Raw genomic sequence first — 13,943 nt, 5'->3', positions numbered from 1 at the left:
GTACCTTCATATTTGCCTTTCCTACTACTTTGTAACAAATCTTCTGTAAATAAGCCCTCCAAGAATTGCCCTAATTTGAATGTGCTACCTGTTTTCTTTTGGGACTCAGAGATAAACCCTTCTTACCCATCTGTACTGTCCAATGTGGGAGACACTAGCCACATGTGGTGTTGAGCACTGAAACATGGCTAGTCCCAACAAAGAAGTGCTAGAAGGCCCTAGCCCATTTGGCTCAATGGATAGAGCATCAGCAGGTGGACTGAGGGGTCCCAGGTTCGATTCTGGTCAAGGGCATGTGCCTTGGTTGCTGGCTCAATCCCTGGTGGGGGGTGTGCAGGAGGCAGCTGATTGATGTTTCTCTCTCGTTGATGTTTCTAACTCTATATCCCTCTCCCTTCCTCTCTGTAAAAATCAATAAGATATATTTGAAAGAAGAGCTGGAAACATGATGTTGAAGACTTGGTATGAAAAGAAAGAACGTAAATGACGTCAATTATTTTTATATTGACTACATATAAAAATCACACATTTAGGTGTAGTAGATATATTACTAAATTTAATTTCACCTGCTTCTTTTTACCTTTTTAAAGGTGGGTTAGATATAATGTATCTATATGTAAAGATAGCTGCCTCCTGCACACCCCCTATTGGGGATGGAGCCCGAAACACAAGCATGTGCCCTGACCTGGAATCTACCCTGACCTCCTGGTTCATAGGTCTATGCTCAACAACCGAGCCACACCCACTGGGCTGTGGCTCATATTATTTCTAACTAGAGGCCCGGTGCATGAAATTCATGCATGGGTGGTCCCCTCAGCCCAGCCTGCACCCTCTCCAATCTAGGACCCCTTGGGGGATGTCAGACTGCCAGATTAGGCCTGATTGGGACTAAACCGGCAGTTGGACATCCCTCTCACAATCTTGGACTGCTGGATCCAGCTCTTGGACCTGCCTGCCTTCCTGATTGCCCCTAACTGCCCCCACCCCCCCGCTGGCCTGATCACCCCTCACTGCCTCTGCGTGCCAGTCTGGTCACTCCTAACTGCCCTCCCACTGCTGGCCTGGTCACCCCTTACTGCCCCCCTGCCAGCCTGGTTGCCCCTAACTGCCCCCCACCCCCGCTGGCCTGGTCACCCCCATCTGCCCCCCCACTGGCCTAGTCACCCTTCACTGGCCCCCTGCCAGCCTAAACGCCACCAACTGCCCCCCCACCCCCGCCAGCCTGGTCGCCCTTAACTGCCTTCCCCTGTTAGCCTGGTCACCTGTTCCTGCCCCCCCTGCCAACCTGGTTGCCCCCAACTGCCACCTTCTGCCAGCTTGGTTGCCTCCAACTGCCCCCCTTCTGCAGGCCTGGTCACCCCTCATGGCCCTCCCACTGGCCTGGTCACCCCATGCAGCCTGCATACAGTCATTTGGTCGTCCCTAACTAACCCCCTGCCGCCTGGTCACCCCACACAGCCTTCTTGTTCAGTCCTTTGGTCATCCTTCACTAACCCCCCTGCCGGCCTGGTCACCCCACGCAGCCTGCTTCTTCAGTCGTTTGGTTGCCCCTCACTAGCCTCCCTGACTGCCTGGTTGCCCCATACAGCCATCTTGTGAGGGTGTGAGGGTTAATTTGCATATTACCTCTTTATTATATAGGATGTACAGCGAGACCCTGGATATCTAGTGAGTGGTCCCCAAAACGCACATCTCTCCTACATAATGTGTATTTCTAACACCCACATGGAGGAATCACCTGTGCTGGAAATGTGAAAGCAGAAACACAATATCCCACCATGTGGGAGCTGGGAGGGGGCTTGGAAGCCATCGTTTTCAGGAGGAGAAAAGCTAGACATGTTTGTCAGCACTTACCGGACTGCAAATGTTTCAGAATAACTTTAAAATGGTCTGATTTTTTGTTGTTCGTTTTTCTTCTGGAACGCAGACTGAAATACCTAGAGGGAAAACTTTAAAATACACTAAATCTCAAGTTAGTATTAAACCTCAACTGGTTTGTCGATATCCAATTTTAGCACACAACGAGGCATTAAAACTTGGCAGGATTTGTTTGTTATCCTTGTAAAAGCCCACTGCTTTATGGCATCAGAATGTAATAAGCTCTTCGCTGGCTTGTGGGAGAGGCTGGGATGGGTGCTTCATGAACATAAAACTACTCACGTCCAGCACTGTGCATTTATCTATCCAGCGGGCACACGCAGCCACTTTTCCCAGCACAGCTACAACCACTCGGGTCCCTTTGGAAGGTTAAAATGGACTTTCCTGACTGCCACTTCCAAGGCCATACAGAGCTCAGCCGAGGGGAAGGGCGCACAGTCCCAACACTGGGCAGCAGGAGTCCCCCAAGTTTCCTGCCACACGGATGCGCCTGCTGTGGGCCCTGGTCAGCACCCAGGCCGGCCCAGGCTGCCTCAGCCACTTACAGGGACTGGTGTGCCAGCCAGGCTACCGCCCACATTGTGGGGCGTCCTGCTGAGAGGAGGAAGCCAAGAAATCAGGAACAAATCGGATTGGAATAAAGACCTGCCTCATGCAGGTCCCATGGCCCACCTCCCTCCATTAAACTGCGGGGCGATTTGTAGCCCTTCCTGACCTGATCTCCCAGGGGCGCAAGGAGAGGATGTGGGGTCACGGGAGGCAAGAGAGGGGAAATCGCCATTTATGAAAGGACATTTAACTCCTTTACACACACACACACACACACCATTTAAAAAAAAAATCCATCATCAAAAACTGGGCATATGAATTTGGAATCGAAGTTGATGTATTTTTTTAATCTTAATTTCTCCTCTTGATTTATTGGCTTCTCTCCTAAGAGGTTGTTCCTTTCTAGGTCGGGGAACTCCTGATCATCCTAAATTAACAGAAGCGAGAACAATCAAAAGGAAAAACAACTACAAACGCAGCCGCAGGGAGACCAGCCTCCCTGCAGGGCCTCCGCACCTAAGAGATGCGCGCGGAGTCGCCGCGGAGGGATCCCGCCCGCTCGGGACACAGGGGCGCAGCGCAGCAGCGCTGGGACTGCGCTGCAAAACTTCGGAGGGTTCAGGGAGGAGTGGGCGGGGCGCGGGAGGACAGCGCGACCAGGCGGGCGGGGAGAGGGGCGCCGGCGACTCGGACGGGGTCAGTGCTGCGAAGGGCTGAGCCGAGCCGGAGGCGTTGGGAACCCCTAATCCAGGGAGTGTCCGCCGGTGGAAGTCAGACTCGGGGATCTGGCGGCTCTGGCCGTCAGTCCGACGTCCCGGTGGCCGCCGCCTCCAGCTCCAGGGAGAGGGGCGCGGCCGCCGGCGGGGGAGGGAGGGACAGCGGCGTGGAGAAGGGGCGTCTCCCTGGCCGCCCCCGCCTTCTCCGATGTCATTGGGCTGCGGCTGCGGGGTCCGCGCCACCTTTTCTCGATCCCACCCGGCCGGTCCCGGGGCTGGTCGGGCCCACCGTTGACGTCATCTCCAAGTTTGCTGCCCTGGGCGCCCCACGTGTGGCGGCAGCGGCGGCCCGGGAGGCCGGAGGGAGCGCCTGCGAGCAGCGGCCGCGGCGCTGACAGGTCCCTCGCAGCCCGACCGGCCGCGCGGCTCCCAGGTAGGGCGCCCGCGCCGTTGGGAGCCGCCGGGCGCGCCCCGAGAGGGGTGGACTGCGGGGTGCGGGCCTCGGCGGACCTCGCACCAGGGCCCTAGGAAGCGGAGACCGGGACGCGGGGCCGGGAGGCACTGTCGCTACCGCGGTCTGGAGCGCACGGAGCTCAGCGGCACCGCAGCAGCAGCAGCGCGTCCCCAAGGGACGGAGCGAGGGATGCCCGGCCGCTGAGCGGAGATCCGGGCCGAGTGCCGCCCGGGCCGGGCTAAGACGCGCCCTCTCCACCGCCGCGGAGACCCCCCTTTTCCGCGACTCTGAGAACTGGGCGCCGAAACCTGCCTCCAGGCTCCGGACTTGGCGAGTCTCAGACGATGGTCTCTTAAGCACCGCACCGCGTCTCCCGTCCCGCCCCCGACCCGAGGCAGGGCTCCCGCGCCGGCTCCCGGGGCCCGGCTCCCCAGCAGGGGGGCAGCTCCCGGAGGATGTCCTGGCACCCGGAGGAGTCCCGGCCTAGCATGGCCCGCGCGCTCCCCGACGTCGCCTCCGGCTAGGATGGCCCCTCCGGGCCTGGCTGGCGCGCACCCCGCCCCGGCCGAGCCGCTGTCCCGCAGCATCTTCCGGAAGTTCTTGCTGATGCTCTGCTCCCTGCTCACGTCCCTGTACGTCTTCTACTGCCTGGCCGAGCGCTGCCGGACCCTGTCGGGCCCCGTCATGGGGCTGTCGATTGGCGAGGAGGCGCGCGCCCCGGGTCGCGGCGCCCTGGCCGGAGGCCCCCGGGAGCTGGCGGCGTGGTCCGCGGCGCAGAGAACGCGCCTTTGGCAGCTGCGGCCGTGGCGGAGGCGCCGGCGGCCCCCGGGGCGCGACGGCGGCGAGGAGGCGGCCTGGGAGGAGGAGACCCCCAGCCTGGCCGGGGGTCCCGGGGGCTCCGGGGCCGGGAGCAGCGTGGCCGAGCCCCCGCCGGGGACCCTGACGCTGCTGCTGGACGAGGGCAGCAAGCAGCTGCCGCAGGCCATCATCATCGGCGTGAAGAAGGGCGGCACGCGGGCGCTGCTGGAGTTCCTGCGCGTGCACCCCGACGTGCGCGCCGTGGGCGCCGAGCCCCACTTCTTCGACCGCAGCTACGACAAGGGCCTCGCCTGGTACCGGTGAGCTGGCGCGGGGCACTGGCGGGGTGGCAGAGCGCTGGTGTGTTCGGGGAGGCAGTGGAGGGAGGGCTCTAAAGATGCCATGTTGACCCCCAATTCACCTCCTTCCCTGTTTCGGGAAGAAGGCAACAGGTCCTCAGTAATTGTCCTTAACTCGCGGGGCGCCTTCCTTTTACCAGGAGAGAGGGTGATATCCACTTTGCAGGTGGGTGGGTGGGAAACTTGGGCCTTCAGGGTTTTTTCCTTAGTCCTCAGGATTCCGTTTCCCCCAAATAGCCTATCTCATCTTTTCCTCCTGCTCTGTGAGAGGATGGTTGTTAGCTAAAGAAGAAAGAAACCTCACACAAGCTAGATCCCGTTTATCAATTATTGGGTGGACACCCCTCTCCGGAGGAAGCCTGTTTCTACTTCTCCGTTCCCTCCTGGGCAATTCCCTGTGATAAATGCAGTCTTGGCCGCCATGTATTTACTCACCTTGACCCCCAGAGACTTGTTCTAGGTGGTAATATAGAAACTTCATAAAAGTGTCAGGAATCAGAGTCCAGGAAGTTGGGAAAAATATGTTGGAGCAAGTGCCAGCAACGGGTCACTGTGCTTCAAAGAAGGCATCCTTGGTAATAACTTTTGTCTGGGGCGAGGAATGAGTTTTGCCCGGTGCTATCTATATTTATAAAGGAGAGTAAGTACCCTTTGTCTCTGGCTTGGCAGAAACTTTTCCAGAGCGCTTCAGACAATTCTTTTTAGAAATTAGGCAGTCAATTAAAAAACAAACAAACAAAAAAAGGAAGAAAAGAGCAAAATATGAGGACTCTGGTTATATGGTGAAAAACCCTCCTAGTACAGTTTAGGAAACAAGCCTGATTTAGATCTTAATCTTAAATGTAGCAGTCCTCTCAGATTCCGCCCGCTTTTAATAATAGAATCAGCCAAACTCTAATAAATCCTAGTGTCACCTGGACTTTGTTTGCCATAAAATACTGGCCTTTTTCTTTACTCCGAGAACAAGGAAAAATCATGTGGCCAGGACTTTCCATTCCACAGTGGTAGCTTGTTCATTAAATGTGCAGTCTCCTTGTCATTTTAACAGAAACAGTATTACAAAGGTTACAACACAATTTAAATATATATCAAAAGCCCACTAAATCAACCATGCACCCCCCGAACAGAAATGGACATGATTTGACAAGTTTATTTACATGAGGGGTCAGACACACTCTCAGATAGCTTTCAGGAGCTGAATTTACAGTAACCCAACTCATGAGAAAACATTTGGTCCTAAAAGTCAAATTCAAACATTAAATACTTTAAAACAGTAACTTTTCATTGGTTGGAAAGAAAAACAAACAACCTTTCCTTTATATGGGATATATATCACTTAAAATCATCAGTCTCTTAAAAAATCCCCTTGTGTTTCTGTCATTTATGTTGTATCCTCTGGGAAGTTCTTATAAAAATGACCTGTTGAATCTGAAAACAACAGGTCCTTCTTTTTAGCACAAAGGCAGCTCTGTTTTTTCCATCAAGGACACAAGAAAGAAGTGATTAAAGACCCCTAAAACTCTTATCTGTAGCAGTTCCCAATGAATTCGGCCTCGTACAGTGTATAAGTGAATGCATTGCAAGCTGACTGCCCCGAATATCTAAGACAATGTTTGGCTCTGGGGTGCTATACTATATGGTCAAATGTATAGTACTAAAACTCTATTTAAATTTTACCTTTTTGACTTTATTTCCACAAAGTAGGATTGTTTCTTCATATTCCAGAAATGAGTGTTTGAGGGCCCAGTATACGGTATGTAGAGACCTGGAGACCTGGATCTTATTTTCTGTGGGACTTTCTGAGCTTGTGAGAGGGAAGGAAGGCTTCAAGGTAACTAGAAACACAAGTATTGGGAGAGAGAGCGAGAGAGAGGGGGGAAAGTCATAAACATTTAGAGCACTCTCTATTTGGAAACGGGATGCACGTTGTAAAGTAAATCTTTCTTTGGATTGTTTACTCCAGCAGAGGAGTTCTATAAAGCAATTTATGGTGGTTACAAAAATAACTGCACAGTAGACTTCATGGTTTGGTGAATTTAATTTTCCAAGTGTTGGAGCAATGTCTTTGTTTTGCCATTTGCAATGGGTTTTTATTGGATGCATAAATTTAAGTTTAACTCAATTACATAGGAAACTCATTACAAAAAAAAAAAATCCTAGCTGTGGAGCCTGGATTATGTGATTATTTAATGAAATTTTGCCACAGTTCCCTTTCATTTGGCCCTGAAGTTAGAGTTTGATGTTTGTGAGAAAGACTGAAGACTTCACCTTGAAAAATAAATCTCCCACACAGAATGCCACTTAACTATTAAGCGCTTTTTAATTTTTTTTGTTTATTGATTTTTAGAGAGAGGGGGTGGAGGGAGAGAGAGAAACATAAGCTTGTTGTTCCACTAATATCGATGTATTCATTGATTGCTTCTTGTATGTGCCCTGACCATCCATGGAACCTGCAACCCTGGCATATCCGGTGGACACTCTAACCAGCTACCCTGCCAGGGGTTAGCTGTTAAGTGCATTTCAGCTGCTTGTATTTAGCCAGTATTTTAGAATAAGGGGTCCAGTTAGACTTTCTTGAGTTAGACCAAAATTTATAATATAGCACTTCTAATCCACACTGATGACCACTTGTGTGTGCACACACACACAGACAGGAAGTCCTAGTATTTGCACCCTGATGTGAATTGTGGAAGAGAAAAATCTGTATAATAGCTTTTAGATGCTCAATGAATGATATGGGAGAATCATTCATACATGTCTAGCCCTGTTTTTCTGCCCATAATAGTTTGTTGTGGCAGTGCCCCCTACTGTCCAGACAAAGGGAGCAATTTGTTGTTGTTAGGAAGTTGGAGAGAATCCCTTGGGGAATGAGTTTGAGGGTTAGAAGTGCCTTGCTGGGACGTTTCAATATATTTATCATGCTGGGGGAAAATAAGGTGCTTTATAAAACTGCATCCCAAGAAGAGTGTAACCAACTGTTTCTTTGAACAAATTGGTAATGGAGGCAAAGAAAACTTATTTAAGAAGGATTTCTTCTAATTAATTTAAAATGTCCTAACATTATTCTAAAATAAATGAGACAAAAGCAAATTTTCACGTTCTAGGAGATTTGTCAATGATAACTCAGGCTGCTTCAGTGTAGTTTTCTGGGTATGAAACCACACTGATGAGTTTAAAATAGCAGACATGCTATCAGTACAACAAATGTCTGTGGCTTGCACGTCCCGGGAAAGCAATCCTTTGCAGTGGATAGCCTCCATTTCCGTTGTCCGTGTGGTGGGCTCATAAAGCAGAGCAGGGCGTTGCTTCGTTGGCTTCTAGGCATTCAGATCTTTTCTGGAAGTCACGACCACATGCCTCTATGGGGTTCGAGAGCAGGTGAGCTTAGGATTGCATAGGAGGGCCTCCCTCTCCCCTGCACCCACCAGAAGGTGTGCTTTTTTCTCCCAAGACAAGGCATACCTACTCATGAAGGATTTAAAGATGCGTGTATTTATATATATGGGTGTGTCTCTCTCTCTCTATGAATATATATACACACACGTTTATATGTGTGTGCGCACAGAAATGTTTGGTTTCTCTAGCACTTTAGTTTCATATTTTAGGACAGGATAGTAAGTATTTATCATCCCGTCGTTTATGCTGGCACATCTATTTCCTACGTTTTGATTTGCTTTCTTTGGTGAGACTGGACAGTTTTAGCGGAGATCGGTATCACCTAAATCGTTTCACTCCGCAGCGTTCAGGAAGATCAAAGATTGCTTCCTTGGTATTTGGGAGTCGGTTCTCCCCCGACCGAGGTTTTGTGACCTTCCCCGATTACCGTGTTTTTTTTCAAGTCCAGGGAGGGACAGGCTGAGCGGAGGAGCTTCGGTTCCTCTCGGGCAGTCGGCGTTTGGCAGCAGCTGGGAGCAGCTGCAGAGGACCTCCGTGTGCAGTTCCCACCCTCCTGAGCCGCAGGCCCTTCTGCGCGGAGGCTTGGAAACGAAATGTGAGCCAAGGGAGCTGCAGGGCTGGCCACCCGGGCTCGGTCACATGGCTGAAGTCCGAAGCCGTCTCTCTGTCCCTGAGGCCGAGTTAAGAACATGGGGAGGGGGCTAGGGTAGGAGGAAGCAGGACCAAGTTGCTCTCGACCCTGAGTCTAGGGCACATGTCTGGGGGGGGGGGAGGGTACAGTTTCTCTCCTACGTACAGTCCCTGGAGCTCTCGGTGGTGGCCACCTCCGTCCCTGAGAGGTGGCACACTGGCCGGTGGAGAAGCAACAGTGTTGTCACTTGTTTGCTGAGCATCGGCCCTGGGCACCTCCTCCCGGCAGACTGCCCAGCAAACAAGTCAGATAGCCTCGTTCTGTGAGTCTGGGTTGCATCCCCACACGCACTTGGGGCAAGACCAGACACCTCCAGGAGGGGCTAGGGATGGGACTGGTCACAGGAAAGTTATGAAGTGGTTAGAAACGTCTGAACAATATCAGTTACCCCGCTATGGGACAGACTGTGGGGATGCTGAGTCCAGGCCCTAAAAGCAGTAACAGCAACGAAGCCACATTCAGCTTGGTCCTGGAATACCTCGTGTGAGCAAATATTTCTGCATAACAACGCGATTGATGATGTGCTGTTATGTTTCCTGTCAAATGCATAGCCACCTATGAGTGAAAATCCTCCACAATATTAACATCTTCTGCCTTCCCCTTCAAAGGAAAACACTCTGGCAAAATAGTTGTCTCGCATACATGTGTTGGCTGGTCAGGAAATATGTGTCAAATCGGTATTTTTGGAGGGGTCATGGGAACGCCCAGAGCCGGTGCAGTTAGTGACGGCGGATGCTCCATCCTGCGCAGGGAGTCAGACAAGCAGGCCGCCAGGTGCAAACCACAGCGCGCCTCGCATCTCCAAGGGACGGATTTCAACAATCGCAAACTGCAGTTACCACCAGTCCAAGGGCTGGGCCAAGTTGGGAATTTTATATACTTTGCACATTTCCTTAGGGGGATGTCTTTCTCCACCAAGAAATAGTAACCTGGCTGCTAAAACGTACCATTTCTTGATGTGTTTCCCAGGTATATTAGATAGACTCCAAGCTTTTAGAAATGTGTTTCTGCTTAAGTGATGAGCTAACATTATGAAATTGAGGTTTTTTATTGAATATATGTTTTCAATGTGTAATTAGAGAAATTACACCTAAGTATTATTTCAGCTTCCTAGGCTTTGCAATTATAAACCTGTCTTAAACGTGCTTGCCAGCACTTAAATGTGATGCAGCTTAAAAATATCTGCAGGGGGTATTGATATAGTTAATAAATAAAATTATGTGAACAGAACTTAGAAACTGAGGAAATGCCCAGTTCAGTGGATTGAAGCATCTTTCCAGTTTTTTGCCTTCAATCATAGAAACTTCTGCTTTTTTGCATTATTCACGTGGTCCCTTTGATGCCTCTAACATTGACATTCATCCTATGAACACATCGGGAAGGGATTTCAGAAGTTCAAATTAGGCTTGATTCAGAACTTGTCAGATGACAGCAAATGTCAAAAGAAAATGGGAAGTGTTTATGAAGAATGAAGTACTTGACATTAAGCTTGTGGTATTCTTGAAAAAATTTTTTTTAATCTATTCACTGACTCCCGAGAGCAGCTTACTTTGAATGTGACCTGTAGCGCCACCTAGTGGAAGGGACAGTCAGCAAGGAACCGAATTGGCTGAACTTTGAAAACAATATTATCCCAATCTAAATTCAGTCTCATCTGAAAAAAGGGGTGTGGGGTGGGGCTGTGTTAGGGAGCACTTACAGCAAGTACGATCTGCTGGTGTGGCTGAGCTGCCTGTGCTCGCTTCTTTTAGGTAGGGAGTTTATCCTTTGGAGAGGAATAAAAGAGACTTGCCTTCACAATAAATCTGAAAAACAAGATATAAATGATTAGGAGATTTATATTAGAAATGCACATGACTGAAAAGAATGCCATATGCCCCAGATTAGTTTGTTAGTGTGTTTTGCCTCTGTTTCTGAAGGCCAGCCTCCAATGAAAATACTTCCAGATGATTTTATTTCAGCAGGCAGCCCTGTTCCTTCCAGCGCTGTGCAGGCTGTGGAGGAAGGTCCTATGACTCCTAACCGGGAGCACACAGAAGTCCGTTTAACCCTTCATGTCCCGCGATGCACTGCCAAGGCCCTGCTCACCGGGATGCTGTATGGGAAGTGCTTCCAGAGTTCCAGGAAGCCTTCCTGGCACCACAGCCCAGTGCCCAGCCAGGGCGGCATGCGGGGGGAGGGGCTCAGGGTAAAAGTAATGCAGGAGGGAAGGGAAAATAGGAATGTTACGGTGGAGAAATCTGGCAGACACCACCCTGCTCAAGTGGTAAGGTTAAAGTTAGATGCCTTGTTATCATGTGGATGTCCCCTCCCCTCACCGCCCCTCCCCCCCCAACCCCCGTGAGGGATTTTCCTCCCAATTCCATAATCTCACTGTAATCATGAGAAGACATTTGACCAACCAAATGCAGGAGCATCTACAAAATTCCTGACCGGTATTCTTGAAAAATGTCCAGATGATGTAAGACTGATAAACTGTCCCAGATGGGAGGAGGCAAGCGAGACTGATCGCTAATGAGTAAATAAAGGTGATACTCTTGATTGGATCCTGGAACAGAACAAGGCCGTTCATGGGAAAGGGGAAATGCGAGTAATGTGAGTGGTCTAGTCCAGCGGTCGCCGACCTTTCGGACCTCACGGTTGGCGACCGCCCGTAGTATTCGACCGAGGTTAATTTCTTGGTTTCGTTCATAGCACTAGGGTTACGCAAGATAACAAGCTTATGAGAATTAAGGCAGAGTCACATACGAGAATTCATTCTATTTCTTTTACGAGTTTAATACCTAAAATTATTCTAAAACAAAAGGAAAAACAGCTCCATCAACAGAGATTGCAGGAGATACATCCGCAAGGAGGGACAGGGCTTGTGCCGGCATGCCCTGTGGCAGTTCCCTCGTGTCTGTGTCCGGGGTCCTCTCTCCTCTCTGAAGGCCCCAGCGCAGGCTTCCCCGCCACCCCAGCACCTGTCGCTTCAGACAGGCGCAGCCTCCCTCAGCTGATTTCATGTGCAAATCAGCTCGTGGCTCCCCTCCTACTTTCTTGTCTCTGAATCTTTCTCCGGCAAATGGAAAGTGAGGAAAGTCTGAGAAGTTGCCCACCCTGACTGCATCCCTCTCGTGCTGGAGGGCAAAAATTCTGATGTAGATGACCGGTCCCTGGGGACACAGGAGCTGAGGCAGGGGTCAGAGGACAGTCAGACGTGGGCATCTGGCTCTTTTGCTACAAATACAGGAGGAGCAGTTGCCAGGGGTGAAGAGATAGGCTCATGGCTCTGGACATGACTTGTGGCTAAGGAAACAGCACAGCCTAGATTTCCTGGGCCAGCTCAGACATTCTACCTGCTTACTCTGCACTTTTCAGAGTACCCGGTTTAGGCACGAGGTCTAGGAGGTCAGCCACAGGAGCAAGCAGATCAGGAGCAATCACAGGGCTAAAGGACCAGGGGGTCCCGAAGCTCTGACCCTCAGGACACAGGAGGGCCAGGCCTGGGCATCCTGGCAGCTCTTCCTGCTGGAGCTGCCCAGCCGGAGGCCGGTCATCAGGCCCAAAGTTCCTGCCTAGGGGCACGTGGGCATTCTCTGCTCTGCCTTCCAACACAGTGTGCAACGGAGAGTCCAGCTCGATAGAGGAATGGAAATCCGACTTGAAGCATTTCCTTTGACATTTTCACAACTGTCATTACATGTTTACGTAAGCAAAACAAAACTGCACGCAAACTATATCTTAAAATCAGAGAATTTAACAGTATTTCCTATTAATCATTGAGTCACTTGCCTTTATTGGATCTGTTTTATGAACCTGTTTCCTGCAAAAGACAGGCTACTTATGCTTATGTAGGTAAAATGAATTTCTGTGATTTAATGCCATTTCCAACTCGTTTGGTACTTTTCTCCGTGTGTTTTGAACCATTTTTTTTTTAAATTAGCAAAACACTTGAACCCTGCAATGCACATTTGATAAAAATCTATCATTTTAGTCTGATTTCATTTATTTTCACTGTTTTTTTTTGTTTTGTTTTGTTTGTTAATTCCTTCCTTCACTAACTTTCAGCTTAGTTGTTTCTTCTTTTTCTGGTTTTTTAAAAGGTGAATCCAGGTTGTTTGAGATCTTCGTTTTCTCTTGACCTATTGCATTTATTGCTGTAAACCTCCCTCTGCAAACTGCCTTTGCTGCTCCCTTAAGCTGTATTTCCCTATTCATATATATATATATATATATATATATATATATATATATATATATATTTATGTTAATTTCCATTTTGATTTCTTCTTTGACTTGTTGTCCAGGAGCAGATTGTTCAATCTCTATATATGTGTGGGTTTTCCCGTTACTGATTTCTAGTTTCGTACCTTTGTGTTCGAGAAGATACTTGCGATGATTTCAGTCTTCTTACTTTTGTTCAGACTTGTCTGTGGCCCAGCCTAGGATCTCTCCTGGAGAATGTTCCATGCGCTGGAGGGGAACACGCATTCTCCTGTTGGCCGGACTGTTCTGCGTGTCTGTTAGATCCATCTGCTCTAAAGTGCAGTTCAAGCCCGCATTTCCGTCCTGATTCCTCCCTGGATGATTCATCTATCATTGTAGACATGCCAGAATGGCTACATTTGCTGGGCCCTCACTGTGTGCTGGATGCTGCTGTGCGCCCTGGTGCATGGTCTGGAGACTTGATGGATATGATTAGTATTATTAAGTAGGTGCATTATTGATCAAGATATAGAGGCTCAAGGTAACTTTCCCAAATAGTAGGACTGGCGCTGTGCCCAGCATGCCCGTGCTCCACCACGAAACATTCTCCGTGTTCTCAGACAGCCGCCCATGTGTGGCTGCTGCCCACACAGCAGGCCTCCGTGGCTTGGCGATGGCAGGGACGGAAGGGCTGGCCCATGTGGCAGAGTGACTTGGAATGTTTGATTCTGGGTCCTGAATCTTCTGTAGAAAACAAAGCAACATATTAACGTGGTTGAAAAGTGAATTTTTAAAGTAGTTGATAAATACCCTTATGCACTCATTGGCCTGTATAGAATAATGGAGGCCACCTCTGCTTTTGGTGTAATTCTTTTTTTTTTTTTAAGAAGTTATCTGATTACAGAACTCATTGT

At 49.7% G+C, this 13,943-nt stretch overlaps 1 protein-coding gene across 1 annotated transcript in view; it reads left to right on the top strand.

The window, feature by feature from the left end:
- The first annotated feature begins 3,417 nt into the window (after positions 1 to 3,417).
- LOC132217980 (heparan sulfate glucosamine 3-O-sulfotransferase 3A1) overlaps positions 3,418 to 13,943 on the top strand; it is a 96,992-nt gene continuing 86,466 nt past the window's right edge. Inside the window, exon 1 of the mRNA XM_059668566.1 lies at positions 3,418 to 4,715. Coding sequence (XP_059524549.1) covers positions 4,123 to 4,715 — 593 coding nt within the window. The 5' untranslated portion in view covers positions 3,418 to 4,122. The remainder of the gene's footprint in view (positions 4,716 to 13,943) is intronic.

Source organism: Myotis daubentonii, chromosome 16, assembly GCF_963259705.1.
Source record: "Myotis daubentonii chromosome 16, mMyoDau2.1, whole genome shotgun sequence".
Classification (NCBI taxonomy): domain Eukaryota; kingdom Metazoa; phylum Chordata; class Mammalia; order Chiroptera; family Vespertilionidae; genus Myotis; species Myotis daubentonii.
The sequence above is the reverse complement of the archived record's forward strand: the minus strand, read 5'-3'. Positions and strand labels throughout refer to the sequence as shown.